Here is a 25,858-nt window from a genome sequence, read left to right as displayed (position 1 = left end):
TCATGGAGAAAAAACTTATGATTTTTGAATTTTATTTCTACGTTTAAACCCAAACATTTAGTATTCTCAAAGCAACCAACTTGTTATTCGAATAAGAAATTAAAACAAGAAATGTTTAAGTTCAAGCCTTTTGATATAGATTCTTTCCACTTGTTATAGTAAAACTGATCAAGATTTTCCCTTTTATGTTAGTTTCCAAAATCTCTGTGAGAGAATCACATTTTGCACCACAAAAAAAATACAATTGGCTGCAAGAACATGAACTGTGGTGTACCATCATTTTATTCCTTTTATTTATTATTTTTCTCCAACTGCAAAAAGAGCAAAGTAGTTGGGATTCATATGATGGGGACTGCTGGTATCAGTGTTCAGAAATAAGCTCTCAGGGGAACAATGTACAGGTATCTGAGGGCTGTTGTGTGAAAGTAATTGTGGACAAATATGGCTGTGCATTTTGATGTGAGAGGAGCTCGTTTAATAATGCATAATGCTAGTTTAAAGTAGAAATTTTGAGTTTATTCTAATATTAAGTAGTTTAAGCTTTATAAAACTTTATTGCATACATACTGACACATACATTTGTATCCAGCCTCATGTAATCAGCTGCAAGCCAGTTCAGTTTCTAGATTGTCTACATCTAGAAACTGAACATTTTGTCAAGTTATTTTTTAGAAATAGCCTCTGTGAAAATAGATTTTAAATTTTTTTTTTGGCTTGCTCTAGTTTTACAGTTACATTTAGGTCTGGGTCAGAACAAAAATGCTAGACCTGCAAACAAATTGAGTCCAATGTGACTTTTCAGTGAGATTTGTTAAACCCTGTTGAGATCTGTGAGTTCTTCTCACTTTTTATTCTGAGAATTTTAAAGATTTCTGCAAAGCAACTGTTTCCTTTTACTAAATACATCAGCCGTTATCTTTAGTAGGACTGGAATAATTTATCATCCAGTTTGGTCTCTTGTTGGAGCAAGTTTTGTACGGCTTCACAGGATCGCTGACAACTATTAATGCTGATCAAGGCACACTTTGAAAGCGATGATTTTCACACCGAGTTTGCACTCAGTGTCCAGCATTAGCACAGACAATAAACAGTCCGAGTGTCACAACATGGGGTTTCAAGAAAAACTTTTCTGCTTTCGGATTGCTTGCAAAGAGGTTTAAATCTTCAACCAGATTGGGTTATTATCCTTTTCATTTTTAACATGTCAAACTAACACGTCACAATAGGTCATGAAATCAGCTTCTCTAATTACTGTTGGCTCATATCCCCTCCCGGCTTGATTATGATAGATAGAAATTTTGTTTTGAACTGGTTTAAGTGATCCCCTCCGTCTTCTGTTGTCAAAGCTATCTGTTGCCATACCTACAACAGAGTCTCATTCATAGCCAAATAAACCCTGCAGCTAAAAGCCATGGCATCAGCCTCCCTGCACGGCCCTACCCCTCCCTATGCCAGCAGTCTCCCTCTCTTATCCCTTTAATGCTGTGCCACGTCCTGGCAGGGCTTTCCGGGGATTTGTGCAAAGAAAAAGACGAGAGAGGGAGCAGGATACGGCAGAAGTCATCCTGAGGTATGAAGCGTCCCCTGACTGGGGATGCTATGCAAAGGGGAAGAGTTTTTTTTCTTAGAATCTAACCTCGGAATTAGGGTCAAAATCTGCGACATCAAGGTGCGAAGATAAACTGCATAAATATACAATCTCTGGATTTTCGTCTTGCAAATATTTCCAGTTTAAGTTCTATTAAAAATTCATTAGACAAGAAATGAACATTTTAAAGCCTTTGGAAAAATGGAGGGAGGTTCTGTTGCACTTGGAAGGGCACTTGCTTCACCAGCAAGTTCAGAAAGCATCCCACTCAGACCCAGATGCTCTGTCACAAAAGGCCAGATGGTGAATGTGACACCAGGCAGTACATCTCGGTTCCTTTGACATCTCGGTGTCATCCATCTGCAGTGACAGAGTCATTAACGCTGCGAATAACTGTATTTAATCAAAATCAGCAATCACAGCTTAAAACATGTCTGGGAAAATTGCAAATGTTAGTGCGCAACTTTTAGAAGGACCTGTTGGATGGTATTCACTATATGTTCTTGAAAACAAAAAGTGGAAACAGAGTTTCTCAATGTTTGAAGGAGGAATTTATGAGGCTACCTTAGATCTACCTGTTTGTATATAATGCTGCATAATGTTAGACAGTCATATGATTAGGATATCACTGATAAATATTACAATGATGATAAATCCACATTTGCTTACAATTGCCTTTTTTATCTTTAGCCCTGTAATATATTTTAGATGTGAGCATAATTGTAGAGAGAGTCCATCTTACAGGCTGAGAAGTGTGAATTATTGACACATTGAAACACATTAATCAACATTTACTTTGCTAAAATTGAACCAGTCATTATCTCGCGTCACATTAGCTGGACTGGGATCGCCACATGCTCTCCATGACCAACATGAGCTGTTTGAAAGTGTCCAAATTGAAGCAAATCTAGAATTCCTCTAGAGTGTAGGCAATCATTACTATCTTCTTAGAAGTTGCCAAACAAAGTTTTGTTTGGTGTTTATACCACAGACACATTCACATTAGGCTTTTTCCCCATCAGATTTCGTGATAACTGAGCCATGCACGTGTTCATGGGAATAAATACAAAACCACTGCTAATGAGAAGTAGATGTGACTGGTGATCAGCAAAAGAAAAACGACTAAAAATGCGGTCAAGCTTTTTGTTAGAGAGCGATGATTTGAATCCTTTCGTAAAGTAAGGTAAAGTATTTCTAAGTTAACCAAACATACCTAAGATGTTCATGTCGAAAACAGACATTTTTGCTACATTTAACTAACCTGGGCACTTTTAAGATGAAAACAAAAAACACTTTGTTGTCAGGCAGCAAAAAATTGGCTAACAAGAAGCCAAAAGCTAACTGCCTGTTTGGGACAGATAGTCACACTTATTAGTCTACACAGCAGACAGACATGCTGCTGTTAAGCCAGCCCTGCAGGTATGATCTCACCTCTTCCTTTTAAAGTACGGATGAAAATATTACACCTTATTTTATTTTTATTTAATTTTGCATAGTAAATAATTATGTATTTTTGTGCAATGGAATCACAAAACTCATCTCAGAAAAATCTTATTAGCTTGCATTCAATACGAGATTTTATACTCATTATATTTAAAATCTGCTCGTCTCTCCAAACATTTAATGCATCCATTCAATGGATGCATTAAATAAATTAAGAATGTTTTGACTATTCCACAAAGCAGGCAGTTTAAATGTATCTGTATCCTTTTAGTCCACTTGTTATGAACGTTTGCGTCAGGTTGAATTTCCAGACCACCGAAGGGAAACCAACGACAAAATAAAAAAATAAAAAACTGAATAAAAATGTCTGCTCCCCTTTAACGCCACCCCCCCTCCACGTTTATGTGCTTCCCCACCATCAGATAAACACACTTCCCACTCTCACACAGCCACATGCCGAGGCCTTTAATAATGAGTGTTGGCTGGTTGCTTGGTGCACCGATTCTGTGTGTAGAGGCGACATGGGAGGAGCTCAGAAAGATGAAAGCATGTTTATCTGGAGCTTTTGCATAGAACATTATGTCAAAAATCTGGCAGTAAGTGATCAGGCAAAAACCTAATGAATTGATTTTAAAGTTACTAATAGCCACATTAACTGGTAAATAATTATACAAAATAACAGTTTTATCAAAAAAAAAATACATCTGCTGTCATTTGAGAAGCAAAACCTTGAATGTTGATAAGTGTGTTATGTACATTTGTTATTTAAAGAGATAATGTTATAACTGATATTAAATAAAAATACATGGGGCTTGTTTTTTAAGATCAAAATGACTCTTTCCTCAAACAAACAGCCATGAAGGTTTTTATCCATCAAGTTAAATACAAGTTAATCTCCAACACTAAAACATCCTGCAATTCCTTCCCATTTGTTACAGTTAACATTGGACAAGAGTAAAAAAGAAGTTAGCAATGGAAAACCTTTTATTTTATGATCCAAGAACTTCAGCTTTTATATTTCTCCAAATTCACTTTTCTGACTGCATTTGTTTTGCTTATCTCAGTTGATGTTTTGTGAGGAAATATTAAAAAAGCAAGACCTGTCGATTCAGTTTCCGGCTTTGCGAAATGTGAAAATCATATCTTGATCATAAAACTAAAAAGAGAATTGAATTTCATAAGCCCAAACGTTGGTAGCCTCAACGTGATTAAATAATGTAAAAAACCTAGCAACCCTTAATGTCATACAATGCAAATTTCAATTTTTCAGAAGAACTGTAACCCAATGAAAGCCATTTCCAATAATTCACTGTGATTTTTGCCCCACTGTTGAATAAAATGTACATATATAATTACTATGAATATTATGCCACCATCGTAGATCAGCCTAGTGCATTTATTTATTTATTTATTTCTACCTCTTGTGAAAATGTAAAGCTGAAAACTGAGCTGCAGCAGAATGTGCAATCATCACAAGAATACAAAAACACAGCGATCATTTGAAATGTTACAAGCAAAGATCAATCAAAATACCCGCTGTGCTTCTCTGAAAGTACAGTCCTTCCTGCCCAGCAATCACCAGCTGCTGCATAAAGTAATAACAAGGTTCAAGGTTGTTTTAGTCCATTATTTGTTGGTTATCACAGCATTTAAAAAACCGTGTAATACAAATGTCGCATGACCACCGTATACAAGTTTATCATTGCAAAGAAATATACATTTATATCTAAAACAAGATTTTAATATTCTTTAGAAGGTTTTATCAACCTTATTCCTGATCCATCATAAGAATTCTGTTGATCATTTTCACATTTGTAGATGAAAGTAAATAAATAAATAAAACTTAGATTTTATGTGGTACACAGGATATTATCATAGCAATCCTGTCAAAGTTTAGCATTTGGGGGATAAAAATGGTCTCCGACTTCACTTGTACAAAAGACAGCACAGGTAAAAAAATCTAATTTATTAGTTTTTTATCTCCTGAATCATGTGCTTTGAATCACTGAGAGCACATTAGATGTGTATTTTTTTAATTATTTTTATTGTAGGTTCAAAATGTCTGGGCTGCGAGATATTCAATAAATATGTAATTTCAATATACAGACTGAATATTACAATAGAAAATATCATTTTTACTACATTTTCCTGAATCTTACTCTGTTTTTATTTGTACAAATTTCTCTGAGCTCTAGCATCTCAGTCACTTAAAATATGCATCAAGCGACGTTATCAAGGACAGTTCAAACCGGCCACTCATGAGTTGCATGTAAAACATGATATTGGTTGCCACATATTGCAACCATGGAACTGCAGGAACTGATGTTATCATCACGACTTCAATTTGAAATACTGGGCAGCTCTACCGCAGAAATTCTCAATTTGGGTGTTGCACCATTTTTAGGGATAGAGTACGTTGCATGCAAAGCATCATAGAGAAAATAAATATGACATTTATATCTGAAGCTCTTTCTGTTTGTGTTTTTTTAAAGAGGGTTATCCTCTACCAAACACACAGCAGCATCTCCCTTTTGCCTTCAGATGTTTCCACAAGAGTAGATGTTACTGACAAAATTATTTATACCGCCCATTTTAATTGACACAGTAATAAGAGAGAATGCTGCACCCACTGTGTGCCTGTGAACCCTATTTTCTGCTCACACTGACAACAAAATGTACGCTCTTTGTTTACCTAATAGTCCCTTTTCAACCTTTAGCAAAGTCTCGACTGTAAACTCTTTTCTTTTCGCTCTGCCCGTCTCTCCCACTCGCCCACCCCTTCCTGTATCTCCTCTTCATATCGTGGTCCTCCGATGTCCCTCCTCCGCTACGATTTGGCTACCCACAGGAACTTCCGGAAGCATCTTCGGATGGTGGGAAGCAGGAGGATTAAAGCGCAGAGTGAGTCAGATATGTGTGTATGTAAGCAGTTGATATGTTTGTTTCATATTGACTGTGATGATATTCACCCTACATGATCATTTTCTTTTCTTTTCCGCTAACTGTTACTTTGCATGCGTATACCAACAAGCGTTGCTCGTTTGCCCTACACTTCCAAGGTTTTATATTAGTCAGTGTATCTTAGATGAGGCAAGTCAATGCATGGTTGGACCCGTTTGCATGTACTGTGTGTTCTTTGAATGTCTGGTTGCAAAATGCTAAGTAAATGTCAAACAAAATAATTTCTAACAAGACACCGGTGAGTTAAGCTTGTTTTTTTTAGTTTTTTTTTACAGGTCTTAATTTCTTAACAAATACCAATAATTGATTCTATAGGCCAAGTTTTTCAATTCCAATATATTTTTGTTGAGCTAATAAATAGACAGAAAAATTGTTTTTGATGACATGTATCTGTTTCTGGAATGCTGAGGCTTTGCTTTCATGCAGCGAAATATATCCAATGTGTCCAATTGCAGGTACAAACCTGCTTGTCCTTTGGCAAGAAAATCAGCAGCTTTATACTTTATACTCTTCTAAATTATGCAACTTTGTCAAAAAAAAGAGCTAAATGCTTTGATATTTTACCAAACATGTTTCCTGTTATTTAGTTCTATATTCAGAAGTGTTCAAATCATTTCTGTCGCTCTTTCTAGCCACTGCATTTTAGTGGAAATGGGATTTTTAAATCATTTAAATCGCCCCTCAGTCAAAACGGCAACAAAGTAAAAGTAGAAAAACATTCAGCACTGAAAGCAGGATGGCAAAGCTGTTTGTTTTTTCCTCACCTTGTCTGGGTGTCTCATTCCATCATTTTGGATTTAAAATGTTGAGCCTATGCGGGAACAAAATGCGACATTTGTTTTCAAAACCTGTTCAACATACTTTTATTCCTCTTTAGCGTCGTGACATTTGCGCACTAATTATTGATCGTTACGCTATAAAAACCTTTCATTTGTGCTGCCTGTAAGCTGAGCAGAGGGTAGGGAGCATTATGTAGCCTGCAGATCATTAGGTGCTGCATTCGCTTACACTGGGACATCTGACATTTAGACTAAATGTAAACACTAGACGAGTGGCGGAGGGGTTTACATTCCACTGCGTAATTAAATGTCTTAATTATTTTAAAGTGTTGTTTTTAATGTAGCAAATGAATCAAAACTAACACATTAAGGTCCCAGTTGTATTTATAATCAGTCCTCAGAAGGTCAGGACTAAAGAATGTGAAGCAGATGGATGAAAAAAAAGCAGTATCAGTTTTGTTTTGTTTTTTCATAAGCTCAAGGTTTTCTGCGTAAACTGAAAATAGTTGGAACATTTAGCTTTCCTGTTAATTACTGATCTCATGAACATGACACACCGTATGAATTCGGTGCGGTTCATCTGACAAACCTTTGGCTCCTAGACTCAAAAGGAATATTCCTGCTTTCATCAGTTCATAAAATGTGGATCAATTTGTCTTTAGACCCATGGTTATGTTCTAGGAGAAATTGTGGTGTTTTCAAAAATGAGGTTTTTTCAGTGTTTCTTGTTGATAGTTTAGCTTTACCTAGGCTTTTTTTTTTTTTTTTGCTTCAGCGCTCGCAGGGAACAGTAGACTTTCACTGACCATCCCAAAGTTGGTCACTGAAGACTTTTCTGTTTGGCTTTTGTTTGATCTAGTTTTCTTCTGTTTCTTTATCCACTTAATATCTACGTTGCAGCTTTTTAGAACACTTTATCAGAGGAGCTTCTTTAGTCATCTTTTAGATCAAAGTACGCCATTCTTCTGAACTGTCTGGAACAACCCATTTTACTCATATTTATTGAGAGAAATACACTATGACCAGCAAAGATCCCACCAGAATGATCTCATTGACTGAGCTCCACACTGTTACTATTTGGAAGCCATTCGGCCACAGAATCGATTCCACAGACGCGGCAGCATCGAGCCTTGATTGTTGGAATGTTTGTTTTCTATTACTGTACTGCGCCTCGAAGTGAATTATTTGCTAGATTGGAGTTGTTAGACTTCTGATAATATGAACACAGCTCCATGTCAAAGTGGGCGTTTCAGAGGGTGATTGTGATTGCACACAATTTGTGAATTCTTGTTCCGTTTTTGTTATTCAACACTTTATTTGCATTGGATGCAGTGAAATTTGCATTTTGTAGAGTCTGGCCACAGTTTCAAAGCAAATTACAGCCTAAAATGTAAGATTTATGAAAGGTGGAATGACATTTATTTTTTTCACAGACTCATGGTTAAATGGCACAACACGTAAGGAGTAACAATTAAAACAAGCCAGCATAGGGAAATAACAAGCATAATTTATTCTATATAAACAATAAACTCTCATTTGCATACACATAGAATCTGTAAATAGCTATGTTAACTCGTCCTGTCTCTATAAAGGCATAAAATGCGAACTGATGAACATGTGGTAAATGGTAAACATGCAAGCAACAACAAGCAACAGAATGACTCATTTGTTTGTTGGTTTTGTGTGTAAGCAGTGTTTGTGGAGAAGAGTTTGTTGCTCTGTGCGCTTTCTGTATCTGTGCTCTGGTAGCTGCAGCAGTCTTTGCACTCTTGTTTGTTTTTGGTGGTGTGTGCTTTGAGGAAAAAGCCATTCTCAGGGCTTCCTGTTGTGTGCATGAGAGTGGGCGTGTGTGTGTGTGTGACTCTCTCTCCTCACCTACACTAGCATTCGCTGAGCGTAGATCGAAGAGTTTCAGCTGTTCCTGGAATGACCCCACCCCAGTCCAGACTGACTCCCCTCATGAGGCTAAAGACAGTGAGTTAACACGGACGGACACATCCACACGCAAAGACACGCCAAGTTAGGCTTGAGATGCTAACAGAAATAAAGCAACATAGGGATTGACGAAATGGTGCCACAAGGAAAAATAACTGGTAATTAAATCCTATTTAGAAACACAGATTTTAAGGTAATATTTTTGCACTTCCAAATACACACAAAAGTATTATTTAATGTAATCTGTAATAAATATCTTGCTGAATACAAATTTGATAATGCTGCAACTAGATACCACATTCTACATATTTGAGCTTTAATATTTTTCATTTGAAGAAGTGTTCATGCTTCTTGAATCTCTTTAAATTTTGCCACTTAAAAAACTCAAACTTTGATGTGTTTCTCCAGTATTTTATGTAACTTATGTAAAGTCCAGTTGAAGAAACAAGAAACCAGTTTTTAACTAAAACAAACACACAAAAGACAATCCAAACAGTGTAGTGTCTATGTACTTTACTCTTTGTATAAATCCAGCTTTTCTGTGAAGGTCTCAGAGTTTTGTAAGACAACATTAGTGGACTAACAGTGGAAAAGACCACGAAACACATCAGACATCAGAAACACATCAGAGAGAAAGTTAAGGAGACGTTTAAAGCAGATTTAGTCCAAGTTTCAACCAGGAGACCTGTTGTAACTCTGGACGAGATTCCCATAAGAATCTGCTATTATTATTCTCTACCAATTTTGTACTCTAAAATCTTGTTTTTATGGAAGATTTGACTGAAAACATTAAAAACCCAGAGAGGACTCACTATTTAACAACACAGTCTGTTCTATAGATCCTCCTTATAACGAAGTAGCTTTTGGCATCACAACTCACATCCTGACTAAGACCAACTAACACGGCGGAAAAAAGAAAAAAAAAACAGAGTCACACATGAATGACACAGTCACACGTACAAACTGACTGTTTCTGCTGTTGATTGTGACTCTGTCCATCTGTCTCTCTCTGATTGTGGGTCTGTCTTCAACTTTGTGATGCTCTCTCGTTCTGTGAGTATGTCCCCCACAATGAAGTGTGTCCAAGTCCGAGTTTCAGCTGGTAGAAATGTTGTTGTAAGGACTTGTGTGTCTTTGGTGAATTTGCGGGGCTGTGGAAGTGCGAGTCAGCTCAGACCGTCTGCATGCTGTATGTCTGCACTAATGTTCGGGTTTGTGCTTTGATTTTTTTTTTTTTTTCCCCCACCTTCATCAGTGTTTCATTATAATATATAATCCAAAGAAATGAATTGGTGAAAATATAATGTGGTGGTTAGTGTTTCTTGAACCTCTGCTGTGTCTTTGTTGGCCTTAACTCTGATCCTATTTTGTCATCTATGTCCCTCCATTCATGCTATTTTTACTCATCCACTGCAATTTTGACATAAAATATGATTTAATGTAGCATAATTACTTGTTTCACAATAAGGCATATTGTTCGAAATGACAAGAAAAGCACTCCAAAATGAAATACTGAAAACCTAAAACTAAAACCCAAAGAAAATAAGAGTGACAATCACAGCTGATGGCAACAAAGATTGTAGAAGAACAACTGAAAACCAAAGAAAATAAAATATTATAGAAACCTTGAATTAATAAATGAAATGATAGAAAACCAGTTTGATGATTAGAAAGTTGGGACAAGGAGTAAATCGAGATTAAACTGCTTTTGAACGTAGATTGCATAAATTTAGACAAACTGAATACAATCAGAAAGACAGAAACTCAAAGAAAGGTCAAAACCAAAATCAATAAAAACAAGAAACGTACAAAAAAAAAACAGCCTTTAGTCGAGCTGCAGTGATTAGGATGTTCCTGTCAGATATGAATATTTGATTGTCTTGAAGATCTGCAGATTAAAATTTTGTTCCTGAAGTCGACAACTAATAGGGAAAGTAAAATGTGCTGCAGAATGTTTGACAAAAAATAATAGTTATAACCTCAGCAGAAAATGAAGGGACTACAGGAGTATGTCCAGTGGTGATGATATAGCCATTATCTTTAATTAATTTTTATATAAAAAGGCATCAGAGAGAAAGATTTTAGCTGATGTGTTTATTGACTGAAAACAGTTGGAGTACTTTCTATGGATGTATTTAATAAATTGGGGCAGTCATGTCTGGCATACAACTTGTTTATATAATTGGCATTGTTTACAGAAAACTCAGTGAGATTTATAAGTTATTCAGTGAGATTTATTTGCAGGTACAGTGCGCATAAACTGTGACTCTACTGAAACAAACTATTGGCGTTAAAGTATAACTTAACAAAAGTATGAATATGATGAAGACTTTCCGGTGCATAAGTACAACTGTTGTGATGGAGAACTATTTTAAATCCAAAACAAAATAAAATGTTAGTTGTTTGAAATGGAGAACAGAAATTTAAGATATTAAAAACTTAGAATTATTTAGAATCCTATGCTCAAAGAAAAAAAATAAAAATAAAAAAATCATAACGTTTGATATCAATATTTTGTTTAATAATTCAAATGCTACTGGGGCCTCCTTGCGGGGGGACCAAAGCCTCGTCTTGGTTTGTTTATGCCCTGGGCCGGCTCTGGTGCCACAGGATATCTGAGCTGTTCTCTCCAAATATGACAGTATGACAACATCAAAGCTCTCAAAACACAAATGTGAGCTGAACTCTGAAATAACTAATAATTTGTGCTGCATGCTCCAGTGCAACACAGATTCCTGCTGTTAAAATGTCAAACTGCTCCCCAGCGAGTAAAAGGTAAACCAGTCAATGTGGAAACAGACCGACGTCAAAAATCCAAGACACGTCTCTGAATCCCAGCATCCGTTCGAAACCATTTTCTCCCAGCAGAGGCATTGAACTTTACACCTGTTCAGCATGAAACAGGTGCACTATCACAGCTGACAACACTGCTGCGGCTTTCAATTTGTGAAATATAGGCCCATTAACTCTCTATTTTATTCTGTACTCCACAGTTTGAAAAGGTCCTAAGAGAGCGACCCGTTTAAGGAGACTTTCATCACACCACTCCCGCACTTACTTTCAAAGAAAACGTCTCTCAAGATCATTGAATGGACATAAATTACTCTCAGAAGCCGTCATGCAGTGAAGTGAAATAACCTTTTATTAAAAAAAAACAAAAAAAATGTTCCAGCCTGGGTGAATTCACAAGTAAACCTGACACTTTATGATATCTGAGAAAAGGTTTTATGTTTCACAGTATCAGTCAAAAGTGGCTTAATACAACAGAATATTAATTATTGCAGTTATTTTAGCTACGCATTGATACATGCAGTCGTGGTTAATATTAATGCATCAACTAAAGTATAAGCACAGAATTTGAGTGTAAGGTATGAAATATTTAGCTTCTTTAACTAACATACCACTCAAAGCTTTACCAGAATAAGAGCACCATCATTTTTTCTAGCATCTGAAAATATTCCCAGACACATTTTTCTCCCATTGTAAGAATGAGATGTGTTAAAGCTGTCTATCATCCAGCTAACTGGCAGTGTGCAGCAAAGAAAATATTACCCCCTAAACAGCGTGAGAAAAGCCTCAGGTAGTTTGTCTGGCGTTTGATTTCTAGGATTTTAAAACCAAAATACTTGGAACTTGTAAACGTTTGTATAAATTGATACCACTAATTGGCTCGTGGTGCGTTTCACTTATTTTTTCTTGGCCTGGCTCCAATTCTCCATCATAACATTCATTTACAGCATCTAGAAAATATTTTATAAACTTTCATGCATGACTGAGTTATTCTTTATGTTCTACAAGTAGCATAAACATGACTCTTAAATACAGGCAGTTAAATTATCAGCATTATCAGTTCAGAAGCATTTTCCTGGTTGGTAGTAGCCAAACTCATTGTTTGGTTCCCTTCCTCTTGTTTTCTCTCATTTATGTCATCATTACGAGGTTCATCCTCCCATCCTTTCTCTCTGATCTGGTCTCTACTCCCTAACTATCTCTCTGCCACATCGCTGGCCTCCCACTGCTCTTCCAGCATCTCCACATGCGTCATGTTACCTCAGGTCTTGATGCTCTGCCCTGTGCCTTGCTGTCTTCCAGGTGGAGACCTGCAGGCCTCCACTAACGCCCTGGAGGACGGAGCTCTTGATGATGCTCTAGACTGGGAGGAGGAGAAAGAGATGGAGAGGCTGGCCTGTGAAGGAGACGACTTTGTTCCTCCCAAAATTATGGTATTACTACAGCATTCGGCTGATTTTGTCTGGAAGAAGAGAGAGCAAAGTCTCTTTAACATAATAATGGAACTGAATTGAGATGATGATGAACTCATGAGTAAAGGATAAAGAACTAAATGTAGAAAGCGATGTATTTCTTATGCAAAAAATATTTCAAAAGTTAGCCCTAAGGAGAGCATCGATCTTTATTTTTAAGTCTTAAAAAACCTCCAAAAAAATACCAACCAATACCAATACCAGTTTTCGCTTCTTTAAAAGGTCTGTACATTGCCCATGTCTTCTTAAAACTGCATTTTTAATGAGCCAATAGTTATTTGGTTAAAACTGGCTAATGTAGAAGCTGCCAGAGTGTTTTTTTCTATTCATGACAACTAGGATAAATGAAGCCTTTGAATTGTGAATGTCATTTAAATAACTTGACTAATCAGTCCTCTGTGTCCTCTCTGCTCCATCTTCAGCTGATCTCCTCCAAGGTTCCAAAAGCAGAATACATTCCCACCATAATCCGCAGGGATGATCCATCCATCATCCCCATCCTCTATGTGAGTCCAACACATCGAACGAAGACTGATATGTTTTGTACCCTGAAGAACACAAAGGACATTCAGCGTACAGCCTGCAATCATTTACATTTTTTATTCGCATTAATTCAGGTATTCAGTGCTAAATTGTGTTTCTTTTCACAGGATCATGAACATGCAAGTTTTGATGACATTTTGGGTGAGTTACTTGCCTACTGTTTGCTTAATATACAACAACAAAAAAAGTGAAAAGTCACAGTAAGCTGTCAGCAGTTGTGTAAATAATTGTTTAAAAATTGTGCTAAGTTAACTTTAAAACAACCAAAATTACTTTAAATGTAATTAGTGTTTCAGCCAAAATACCAATGCAACTGCAAAACTGTATTTTTATGCAAAACTTGGAATTTGCAGTGTTTTCCTATACAGTAAGTGTAAAACATATACACATCCATGTAATAATGTCAGGTTGCGTGATGTCAAAAAATTAGACCATCATAGATCCTTTTACAGAAATTTTCCATCTATAGTATGACATACAGTTTATATATATTTGTGACTGTCAGACGAAGTAATGCAAAATGATAACCTAGTCTCATAAACGTCCTTATTCATTAAATACAACTTTGTGCAACCACTTAATGATTTATTTTAAGAATTTGGTCTTGCCACGCACATCTGTCTAATAGTTTTTTACTTGACGTTTGGCCTTTTTAATTCTTTCACTAAAGCCAAATTTATTAGTGAGGAGAAGGATAGGAAAAAAAATCAAAAAACCTTTTATACGTAATCCTAGCACAAAAAGTAGGGAACTTAGGTTTAGTTAATTATTTCTTTGTTGTATCTGCGCTTCTGGGCAAGTCTGTGTAATTTATTTAATTTTAATTTTCAAGGAAAATGAATTTGCAGCTTGAGCTGTGGTGTTTCGTGGCCCCAACAAACATGTTCTGTACACACAGTTTTAATACAAATGAGGCATAATTTTATGAGCAGGCTTTACACTTTTATAGAATTTATTTTAAAGCTGAAGCTCAATATGAATTTTATTTTTTGTGACCTCTCCGAGTGTAAATATATAGGACAAGCAGCCTTTAGGTTTTATTCTCAGCTGAGCAGCAGAACAGTCCCTACTGATTCCTGTTGCAGAGCGAGAATCAAAAGTCAAGCAAATGGCTTGAGGAGAAACCCGACATGCAATTAAATCTCCAAATTATAGCTTAGATTTGGCTCATAATGCGTGTTTAAATCCTGTTAATCCTTCCAATTGACTTACTTACTGTTATTTAAAATTACCGTCTGCATTTGTAAAGTATTGTTCATAACAAAAGCATTTAAAGCAAAAGTTCCCCTGAGATTTCAGCATCTCTGCATGAAATAAAGCTCACACAGAGCATTTTCAAAGATCGCTTCAAATCTGTATTTAAATGTTCAATTACAGAATTACATCTGGATCTCATCCATGGATCAAGGGCTTCTAAATATCACGCTGATATTACACATGTCTCGAAGTGTGGTCTGTTCATTATTTCATTAGTTCTTTGATCACTTATCCCACTTTATTTCTGGCTAACAGAGGAAATAGACAAGAAGCTCACAGCGTACAGGAGAGGAAGTAAATTCTGGAGGATGCTTATCTTCTGTCAGGTGAGAAGGAAGATTTCATATTTTAGTTTTATTGTAACCCCTTGATCTATGATTTTTTTTCTCCTTTTTTAAATGTGGGTTAATATTTATTCTTCAGGGAGGCCCTGGTCATCTGTATCTACTGAAGAACAAGGTGGCAACCTTTGCTAAAGTGGAAAAAGAAGAAGATATGAGCCAGTAAGAGGCTTTTTTTTTTTTTGTCCTGTCACAATTTGCATTTATTTTAATGTCCTTGAGGATTCAGACATGTGAAGAAACATGACTGGGAGTGTTGGTAGTTTTCATCTAAAAAAAAAATAAAAAATAAAAAAAAAACATATATATATATATAAATATGTTTTATTTCTCAGCTGTTGAACTTAAAGGTTTATCAAAGCTTTGATACTATCTTGAGAAAAATATCAATAACAATTCACAGAATATTTATTTAATGTGATTGCAGATCACATAGCTTCACATAGCTTATTTGGTCTCAATTATGCTGTTGTTATTATTTGACAGGAGAACTGGTTCAATTAGTTCTTCTGTTTTTATTGCCCTGGAAATGTTTTCACGAAAATCTCATACAGATTTTATTTTCTGTGTTTTTTTTGTTTTGTTTTGTTTTTTTTGTTTGTTTTTTTCAGATTTTGGAGAAGATTGAGTCGCTTTATGAGTAAAATCAACCCCGAGCCAAATGTGATCCACATAATGGGATGCTACGTTCTGGGAAACCCCAACGGAGAAAAGGTATTCTGACACCTTAGATAATACACTATTTAAAAAAAAACTGAAGTTTGTTTAACGAAACTAATTCCTTAAAATTTATTTATTTATTTTTTTTAAGTATTGGTTCCACTGACAGATTATTTCACTTATAACATCTTAAGTTAGTTGTGTCTTATTTCCAGTGCCCTAAGGTATTTGCACTAAAAATCAGACCAAAAATACTTGGAAAGATGTTATTTTTGCAGCATAAAATGTATACCTGGCACTTGATCGTTAATATTTCTTAAGTGTATTCGTTAATAAAATCCCTACATGAGAAGCAAGCTTCACCAAAGGCTAAAAGGCTCCCTTTAAACCATTGAGCTCCGTCTTTCTCCACTCATAACCGTTTTCTCATATTCCTAAGTGATTATGCTGAGTGTATTTGAGTAGCACATACACATACCAAGTGATGCTACACCTCTCTGTACCTGATCTGAACAGCTATTAAGACACACAGCAACACACAAACATGCCAAAATAAAGGATAAACAAAGCCCGTGCAGACACAAGCTGGCAAGCACATAAGCAGCAACAGACCATCACCAGCGGTGTTTGTCTGACCCATCTGTCTGTTCCCGTCATGTCTGCCAAACAATGCTTTGTTATATAAAGTGCTTCTCTCTGGGGTTGATGGACAGTCTGCAGAACAGACTACACATCAGGGATTTCTGCACCTAGACAGACAAACACAGCTGCAAGCTTTTTGTTTTTTAGGACCGTATGAAGCGAAAGTGAAAAACAAAAACAAAACAGGTGCAAGGTTGCTCCTTTTTTTTATATATATAGGGACTTAAGTTCATGATTTTGGTTGGAATACCTGTAAACATGCACAGCACTTTCCTTAAACGCCTCAAAAAGACATTTTATATTTTATATTTACATTTTCTCCAGAGGATATTAATTTACTTTTTAGGATTAAAAAAAAAAAATCACAACGTGTATTATACTGCGCAGGTTTGAAAATGATATAGAATTTAACATCATGACTTCCCGTTGCACCTGTGTGACATAAATTTCATCATTTGTACCAGTTTACAAGAGATTCTCCGAGTTCCTTTGAAATCAGGCACATTCGCAGCCAGGATTTTCTGAGTTAAGAGACTGAGTGTGTGTGTGTGTGTGTGCCAACAGCAGACTCACAGAGAGAAAACTCCTGGCAAAATGTTATGCTTGAGACATCACAATCACAGACTAACCTGAATAGATGCAGTGTGATGAGATATGTTGTCATTCACATTTGTAACATTAATCGTTCTGTATCTACAGGGACAAAAAGGTATTGAGAAATTATGGTGTTCCAAACATGTCATAAATGTTTGTGAGTACTGTATGTGCTCACTTAACATATGAGTTAGCATCTGTGTTTGATCAATATTACCTTGATTTTATGTGGTGATGCTATTGGCTCGTGTTGTTTTGATTTTAGCTACAATAGAATTGTTTAGACTAAAGCTTATTTATGTATTACAGTGGCCCAGTCAAAGTCCAGACCGAAATCTAAATAGGAATCTGTTGCTACTCGCAACACTTGAAAATCGCTCTTGATAGACTTCATCCAATCTAACTGAGGTTAAACTATCTTCGAAGGAGAGTTGGGCAAAAATGCCAGTTACTGTGTTGGTAAAGTTGGTAGAGAAAACGGGAGGTAAAAAAAAATAGTTTTACCTTAAAATGACATTCTATTTTGAGTTGATCTATAATATAAAATGCCAGTAAAACCTCTTTACATTTTTTTGTCATTTTTCTTACTGAGAAGTTGGCCACAGTGGTTTCGCTCCACTACTGTACTTTCGTATAAGCAGCGCTCCCTAGTGTTCATAGTGTGTAGTGTGGTGTTCTCCGCTAACAGGATGTGTGGTGTTGTGATTTCTATTTCCTGTAGAAAAAAACAGATAGAAAAATAAATCACATGCCAGCATTAGCGTTGCAGTACAGCTAGCTTTTGCTGGACATTTGAAAAGTACAAACACAACCAAAAGAGACATTGCTTCAAACGCTGGGTGGTTATCTCCCATTCATTATTTTTGCCGCATTACATTTTCAGGTCCTTAGCTATCTGAGTTTAGGAATTTACAGTGTCACATTTAAAGAGAGTGGCAAGACTTAAAAAAAAATCTCAAGTAGTGATTTGTTCTTGTTGTAAACAGAAGTATAGGAACAATTTGTCACCTACAGTTTCTCCACAGAAAAATTGTTTCTCCATGTATTCATATATTGTAATACCTTTTATAACAGAGTTGTCCTTAAAAGAGGTGGTAATATGAAAGCCAGGAGTAAAGACCAACAGCCTTGCATATTTTGTCTTTTTTGTCACCTGCACAGAAACAGTTTTGTCTGTGAGACAGTAACAAGCTGAATTTATGGGTTTTGCTTGGTGTGTGCCGCTGAACAAGCCGGCTCCCTTGTTACAAGAGGAGCTGGATTAATTGCCGCTCGCTTTCTTATCTGTGCCCAACAGCTGTTCCAGAAACTGAAGAATCTGATGAGGCCATATTCTGTTGAGTTTGAATCACCGCTGGAGCTGTCTGCACAAGGTAGGCCCAGGAACACACCCTAACACTTTAACACGGCTACTCAAACACATACACACACATTTGCGTAGTAGATCCAACACTTACGGTATGATTCACACACAGGCCATCTGTCCAGCACTGACAGATAAGGAGGAGGATTTACAAAACAGATGTTCTCCTTTTATTTACAGTGTTTTCATTTCAAATCAAATCAAATCTTAATGAATAACGGTTCCCTCTTCACTCTGCATGCTTGTTTTTTCTTTTAGAAAGTTTCTATTTCCTTTAGATGTGTTGCAGGAAAGGTCCATGTTCTATTAAAATTATACTTTTCATTCATCAACCGTGATATACCTTGAACAGGAATAATTTAAAAAAAGTTAAATAAACATTTTGGCAAAAGTATTATTTAATTTTAATCTCAAGCCAGCCCATGAAGACCTTACTTGAATAGAGTTACCAATCTCGAGGAAAAACGAAACTTTAAAAAGTTATGTTTTTACTCATGTTTGGAATCCTAAATGTCATTCATTTAGGATTCCATTTTGTAATACCAGAATAATTTATGTTCACTAAATGCTGTTCTGCTCCATCATGGACTGAGAGACCACAATACAAAAAAGAAGCTATTACTCCAAAAGCAACATACAAAGCCAGATTGCTCTTTTTAACAGAGTTAGAACTAATGTATTTAGCCATAATGGCTGATATTGCATTTTGAGGTGAAAGGGGAAAGCTGGCATCATTTTACAGCTGGGAAGTAAAATTGTGGTAGCATCATGTTATGTTGGTGTATTAATGTAATCCAGATCATAAACTCAAAAACTATGTAAGCTTTTTGTTTTTTTTTTCTAAAAATAAATAAATGTAATTAACTTTTTTTTACCTTGTCCTCATCATTTTATCATTCAAGGCAAAGAAATGATCGAGATGTACTTCGATTTTCGCCTTTACCGCCTTTGGAAGACGCGCCAACACTCAAAACTCTTGGACTACGAGGACCTTTTGTGACAAAGACATGCTGACAAACAGTGCAGCGGTAGCCCAGCAGTGCCAAGAGGACACTGTTAAAACTGACGATCCGGTGGGAGAACATAATTAATTGTCAGCTTAAAAGATAATAATAAAAAGTCGTACCTGCTTTAACGCTGGTGAAGCCTGGAAGTGGAGGAAAAAGCAGCAGCAGGACAATGTAGAACGACGGATGAAATGTGGAAAAAAATGAGGATAAACCCCAACGAAGCTGAACTATCCATATCAAACCTGTCAAATCTTTTTTTTTTCTTTATCACTTGAGTTTCAAAAATATAAACTGATGATTAAAAGTGTATACATATACAGTTTTTGTCACACTGTTGTTGCAATGCCATGCTTTTTGGGGGCAATGTGCTTCAGATGAATTGCTGTAACTCATCCTGTCTCAATGTGATTCTGTGTTTTGACGTCTCAGACTGGCCCCTGAGACATACATATACATCGATAATGTTAAAGTGTGTATAGTTCACATGGATATATTAGTATAGCCTTAGTCATGCAAATAATACTCTATATTGGATCATCGTTTATTTTTGAAGTGCATTGTTGTGCAGTTTCATATGGAGATACTTTGAAATAACTCAGGTTTTTGCCATAAATTTAATGACTCTGTCTATTCTATGATGACATTATAATATTCAACGCCATTGCTTTGAATGAATGTATTATCTCTCTAGAGATTTGTGGGAATATGAATGTTTTGTGAGGAGAAAAAAAAAAAGTTTCGAGTGTGTTTTCCATTTAAAGTAAGTGTGCATTTTCCTCTTAAATCTCCTTTAAGCAAAAAGAATAATTGCCAGCATTGCCATAAATATCCCTTTGTCATGTCTATTCAAAAAGGATGACAGTCCAGCGTGACTCATGATGTCAAAGGATGTAACAGCCATCCAAGGGCTCCTACAACTGAAGAGGAGTTTCCCTGATGATCGAACCTTGTTCTTTTGCAGCGGGATCAGTCCTAACAATAGAACCAACTCCTTTTTTTTCCTGCTAAAAATACTCTTGCTGCTCTTAGTGAGAGCCAAACGAGCCTCCAGCACCTCTAACTGTAAGGACCAGTTTTCTGAAATGGGGAAGTCTACCAGAGTATGAAGCTGTGAGCAGTCATACGACTTCACTGATGGGTGTCAGCTTATTTAAAAGGACCAGAAATGTGCACTCTAAGACGAGTCGAACAATCCCAGCTGTTTCAGACAGACCAAGAATGAAGTGACCTACACAGACGCAATCGCACATGCTAGGGCGTAGACCAAAATATGTTTAGAGACAAAGTTAGAAGGGCACAGGTACCACAGCCTATTTATAATTCAGATGGTGTGCTTGTCATGAGCACAACTGCGAATGGAAACATGGTTCTGATATCCGCTGTGGCTCAGGGGGAAGATTTCTGAGGGAAATAACACAGATGTCATCTCAGCAATGGCTTTAGACTTCAAATTTACTCGGGTTCGTTTGTGACGACACCAGTTGAGTGGACATGTGTGAGAGATTATCGGCAGTATGTAAAGAATGAAAATCCTGCTGTGTTCCAGACCAGAAAGTGAAGGTCGATTAATTAAAGGCGGTAAATTAGGAGTTAAACCAATTAAAAAGGCACGTACACCTGACACCTAAAATCGTAGATGTTGGAGCTGTATCACCCAACACAATATAAAGGAAGCTGACCTTTTTATTTGTGAGTGAAAATTATAAGAATTTAATTCCTATCTTTGAGATCAATTTTGTATTTTTTGGCACCACTGGCAGAGATCCTTTAAACAAATTCAGCTTTTATTGCAGATACAAAATCTTTAGAAACTTTTCAGTGTGAAAACATTATTCAATGGCTGGGTGAGGACAGTGGGGGGCTTTTGGGATTAATGTTAATCTCTTACAGCATTTCATATTATTGAAGCAAATAGTGAGGGGAATCTTAATGGAAGATGGTCCAGGTTTACGTTGGTAAAGGTGATCATTTCTTTCACCCCTCCACCCCCCTTTTTTTTCCCATGTAGAAGTTTGTTGACAATTACTATTTCTATGTTCCTTTTTAGGTTGTTTTTGTTTTTTTCACAACCTGGATTAACGTGATCAAATTCAGTACTGGAGCTTTTTAACTCCCCCAAGTTAAAGATTATGTTGCTGCAATAAAAGACGGATTTATTTTAAGGCTTTTTATACATCTTCAACAGGTGAGCCAGTAACTTTTGCAAATGCTGCTTTTAATTTCAAAGGAAAGGTTAGTTTTAGATTGGAAAATATGAAAAACTTTCTATAAGAGCTTTGAATAAAGCTTATATCCCTAAGAATCTTTTTTTATCTTCAAATTCTAGAAGACTGCAATGTAGAAATATGAAATTCTTGTATTTTGGTTAACAAAAAACAAACATCAAATCCTGGAAGTGACCGTCAGCTGCCTTGATTTTTAAAAGTAGGGTCTTGGGTATTATTAACAAAACCAAATTGGGATTCTGCCTTTTTTGGCTTTGCTTGCTAGGTCAGAGGGAACGTTCACTGACAAAAATGTTTTAAAACAATGTTTAATTCAAGATGTTTAAAAGGCCACGGTGCAAAACTCATCCAAACGCAGCAGTTTCACAACAACCACCAAGATCTGTTATGCTGCAAAGAGCAAGAGGGTAAAATTTAAATAGTCAAGTGTTTGCAGACAAGAAGTGGGTGGACAAAGTGTGTAGGGGTTAAGTGCTCACAGCTTTGAATAACACACACAAGACAATGCTGTCGATATTTCCGTTATAATTCTTTCCTACTTGTTCTGTTGTCAACATATGAGGATTTGTTAAAGTTTGATGTGATGAACCTTTTTTGAGGAAAAAAAACAAACTAAACGATCTTTTTCTTATTATTTCTGATGTATTTGCTGTGTCTGACATTGCAGTCCTAGTGTGTTTCTCTGGAATAGCCAAGTGCTCTCGTCTCTTCTCTCTTTCTCTCTCAGCCTGAGTCACGCAATATGTTTTCACTACAGATTTAAAATTCTGCAGTTACACAACCTGTCATCTCACAGAGCCATTTTAATTCCAGCAAAAGCACCGTGCTGCCAAATTCTCCCAAGAAGTCGCCCTAAACAGCTGCTGGGTTTTAATGGGATTATTTTTCAGAGCTTTCACCCCGGCATAATTTTCCGCTTCAGAAACACGGCAGCCACGGGTTATTTCAGTCAAAAAAAAAAAAAAGTGCCACAGGATAAAAATAATCTATTATCTGTTCTGAGGAAAAATCTCTTACTCATTTAGGATTCTGTTACATTTATTTGGGAGAATAAGGTGAGGGGCATCGTGACTCAGGAGTTTTAGAGAGATTACTTTTTGTTTCTATCATTTGCAAGAAAAAAATATGAAGGAGATTCACTGGAAATCTAATTAAAGATTTTTATGAGTTTATTGTCCTCTTGTTTGCTTTTTTTTATTAGTCACAGAGAGCCATCCACACTTTCTGGCACCCCTGGTGAAGATGTGTAAAAAGCATCAACACAAATTCTTCTATATTTAAAATAAATTAGACAAACAACCCTTAACTTATGCATTGGGGAGAAAAACAAGCACGTAAAAAAATAAGTTTTTTTTTTTTTTATTAAACCAGTGCCACAATTATTTGCACCCCCAGACAGACATGAGAATAAGTTCTGTATTTTCCTTTTAAATGACCTCTAAATATTCATCCATAGCTCATTCTTCAACACTTAAATAAGCTATGATCAATTGTGTGATATCGGAAAATAGCTATCTATCTAAACTTGTCCATATGTTCAGCCTGAGCAATACATGTCTTAAAAAACAAGAACTTTCACCAAAAATAAAGGCTGGATGAATATCCATGTTTGCTTTGCCATGCAATGATGATTGATGATGGACGAAAAAGAAAATATGCTTTTCATAATTACCTGGGTTCATTTGTGGTCACTTAGTCTCCATGACAACCACTGGAGTCTACATGCCAACTGGTTGTATGGGGTAATGTCACAAAAAAGAAAAACCTTTTGAGTTCCAGTCATCATGAGGTAATTGAATTACCAGGAGATTTTATATGAAAATATGAGGTTGAACAGATGTTTAACTCTTTTCAAGAGTCATGTACTCTAATTAAGCATAAAAAAAAGATTAGGTACAATATATAAATGCATGATGTCCAGCTTAGTGGACAGCTGATTGTCATCAATTACCAGCAACACACAATTAGTATAGCATAATTATTTGTCTTGTAATTCAATTTTGTCAGCGGTGCCTGGAAGTGTTTTGTACTTAAGAGGTCAAAGAGCAAAACGAAAAGTGAGAACAAAAGAGAAATCAACTATATTTGCAGCTCCTTAATTTTAGCAACTAGCTTCAAATAATCTGCAAATCTAAAAGACTGACTTACGGAGAAATCATGTTTTAAACCAGGTTTTATAGACGCTGTAGGCAACACAGCTTTCCTTCTCCTAACACTATTGTCTGTTCTGGAAACTAAGAGGTGAAAATACTCCTGGTCCTGCATAAAAGAGAAGTATATTAACTTCAGCAATGTGTATATGCACACATTGAAGAGTTTAGAAATAGAGGTTTGCAATACAGAGCACTCAGACAAACTACAAGCATGTTTGATTTATGAAAAAGCTACAAGAGTGGAGACAGGTTCGAAAGGTAAGCCTGATATAAAGCAAAAAAAAAAAGGAAAAACAATGGAGAGAATTAGTGTTTACGTCAGTGTTGGATTCTGCATTGACAGAATGTGAAATAGCAGTTTCACTGGAACTATAACAAAAAAATAACACCTAAACAAGATTTTAAGTTCTACTTGCATTTTTACAGGATGATGATTAAGGTTTTTGTTTACTACTTCATTTTCCCCCCCCATTTTTCTTCCCTCCCACCCCCCAACCTTCCAACTGGAAAACAATTAGGCGAGTCAGGAGAGTAAAGGCTCTGATTCTGTTACTATCAGCGTTTCTCAGCTGCTGATGTGCAGTTTCCAGCTTTCTCATGTGCCCCAGCGGGGGGAAATTTACGCACAGCGCAGTTCAGAACCTGAAGCTGTCTCTGTGCTGGTTTTGAACAGCCCCTTATATGGCGAACATTAGCACACATTGTGCTGTAGTCAGCAAAAGACGACAGGTGTCAGCCACCCAAATTGTTTAAATGGTGCTTAAGCTCAGTCTTTTAATAGGTTCCCGTTTTTCTATGTCAGCCTGTGAGATATGAACTCCGACCAGGCATAACATTAAGACCACATACCTAACAGTGTGCTTGGTTATCGTCCTTGCAGTCAAAACAGGCCCAACTCATCAAGGCATGGAGTCCACTAGGTGCCTGAGGCCGTCATCCCTGAACTCTTTTTGCCTTATAGCAAAGAGTATTATCCGACTGAAAGCCATCAATGAATATTACTGCATTTATTTATTTAATATAAATTGTTATATAAACCCCAATACAAGTAGGGCAGTTTTTCCTTTACCATCCCATTCAGCACAAAGTATAAGCGTGATGTAACCGGCCTGATAAGAAATCCGCATTAAGGAAAGGATATAGAGACTCTCTCATCTCACTCTCATCTTTCAACTTTTGTCTCTCCACAGACTCTCCTGTTCGGAGCTTTAAACTCGACCTTCTAAATTCTTAGCCTGTGGATTTTAAATCAACGTGACAAAAATATGACTTTTTTTTTTATATTTGAAAGTCAAGTATTCTCAAGTCTCTGAGCTCTTTAGATCAAGACGTATTGCTAATTTCCATGTACACCTGGATATCATAATTTCTCATCTTCCACAAAATTCATAATTGCTCCCACACACTTGTAAGTCAGCAATAGCTGCAGTGGTAGATGTAAATGTGAACGGGTAGAAAATGACTAAAAATGTTTTTATACAGCTTGCTAAAAGATGTTGGCCAGGCAACTGAGCACAACAACACGCAAATCCTGAAGGTTTTTGAAATTGAGGCTGGAAGTGGGGTGTGAGGTCATTCCTTTATACAAGTTTAGATTTCCAAGGTGTTTGAAAAGAATTAAAATCCTAAAAATCTGTTCAGGAAGAGGAAATTTATATTTACAGAGAAACTAAATATGTGAGTGTGCAGCAGAATAACAGCTGGAAACGGAACAGAGTTTATCACAGAGGAATCCAAGCTTTGAATGTTTTGGTCTTTTAAAATCATCCATTATAAAAAGAACCTTATGTTATTCCTTATGTCATGCTTTAAAAGGTTAAAATCACGCTGGCTTTACTTTGAGCTACCTTGTTTTGTACAGCAAGAGGTCTGGAACGCGGCCAGTTTGGACTCTGTAACCTCGCCGCCTCCTGTTTGAATGTTAGCTCTGCCTGGGATGAGAGATTGAAATCTCCTGGAATGAGGCGATGGTGTCTGCCGAATGTTCCCAGGATCACATTTCTGGCATTTTGGCCATTGACAAGCTTTCATTGACAAAAACAACAAATTGCGTCACTTTAACATTTAAATTCAAACATCTTAACATCTGTCAGCTGTAAACA

At 36.5% G+C, this 25,858-nt stretch overlaps 1 protein-coding gene across 7 annotated transcripts in view; it reads left to right on the top strand.

The window, feature by feature from the left end:
• The window catches only part of nsmfa (NMDA receptor synaptonuclear signaling and neuronal migration factor a), a 38,443-nt gene extending 18,340 nt beyond the window's left edge, over positions 1–20,103 (top strand). For 3 of the 7 annotated variants that reach the window (XM_008423961.2, XM_008423965.2, XM_008423962.2), the window contains 11 exons: positions 1,502–1,570; positions 5,880–5,932; positions 8,656–8,745; positions 12,799–12,929; positions 13,391–13,474; positions 13,619–13,652; positions 15,024–15,094; positions 15,192–15,271; positions 15,721–15,823; positions 18,303–18,378; positions 19,271–20,103. In XM_008423961.2, coding sequence (XP_008422183.1) covers positions 1,502–1,570; positions 5,880–5,932; positions 8,656–8,745; positions 12,799–12,929; positions 13,391–13,474; positions 13,619–13,652; positions 15,024–15,094; positions 15,192–15,271; positions 15,721–15,823; positions 18,303–18,378; positions 19,271–19,368 — 889 coding nt within the window. In that variant the 3' untranslated portion in view covers positions 19,369–20,103. The remainder of the gene's footprint in view (positions 1–1,501; positions 1,571–5,879; positions 5,933–8,655; positions 8,746–12,798; positions 12,930–13,390; positions 13,475–13,618; positions 13,653–15,023; positions 15,095–15,191; positions 15,272–15,720; positions 15,824–18,302; positions 18,379–19,270) is intronic. The other 4 variants (XM_008423963.2, XM_008423966.2, XM_008423964.2 and 1 more) reach the window with 3 other exon arrangements.
• Positions 20,104–25,858: the final 5,755 nt, after the last annotated feature.

This window comes from Poecilia reticulata, linkage group LG12 (genome assembly GCF_000633615.1).
Source record: "Poecilia reticulata strain Guanapo linkage group LG12, Guppy_female_1.0+MT, whole genome shotgun sequence".
Taxonomy (NCBI): Eukaryota; Metazoa; Chordata; class Actinopteri; order Cyprinodontiformes; family Poeciliidae; genus Poecilia; species Poecilia reticulata.
The sequence above is the reverse complement of the archived record's forward strand: the minus strand, read 5'-3'. Positions and strand labels throughout refer to the sequence as shown.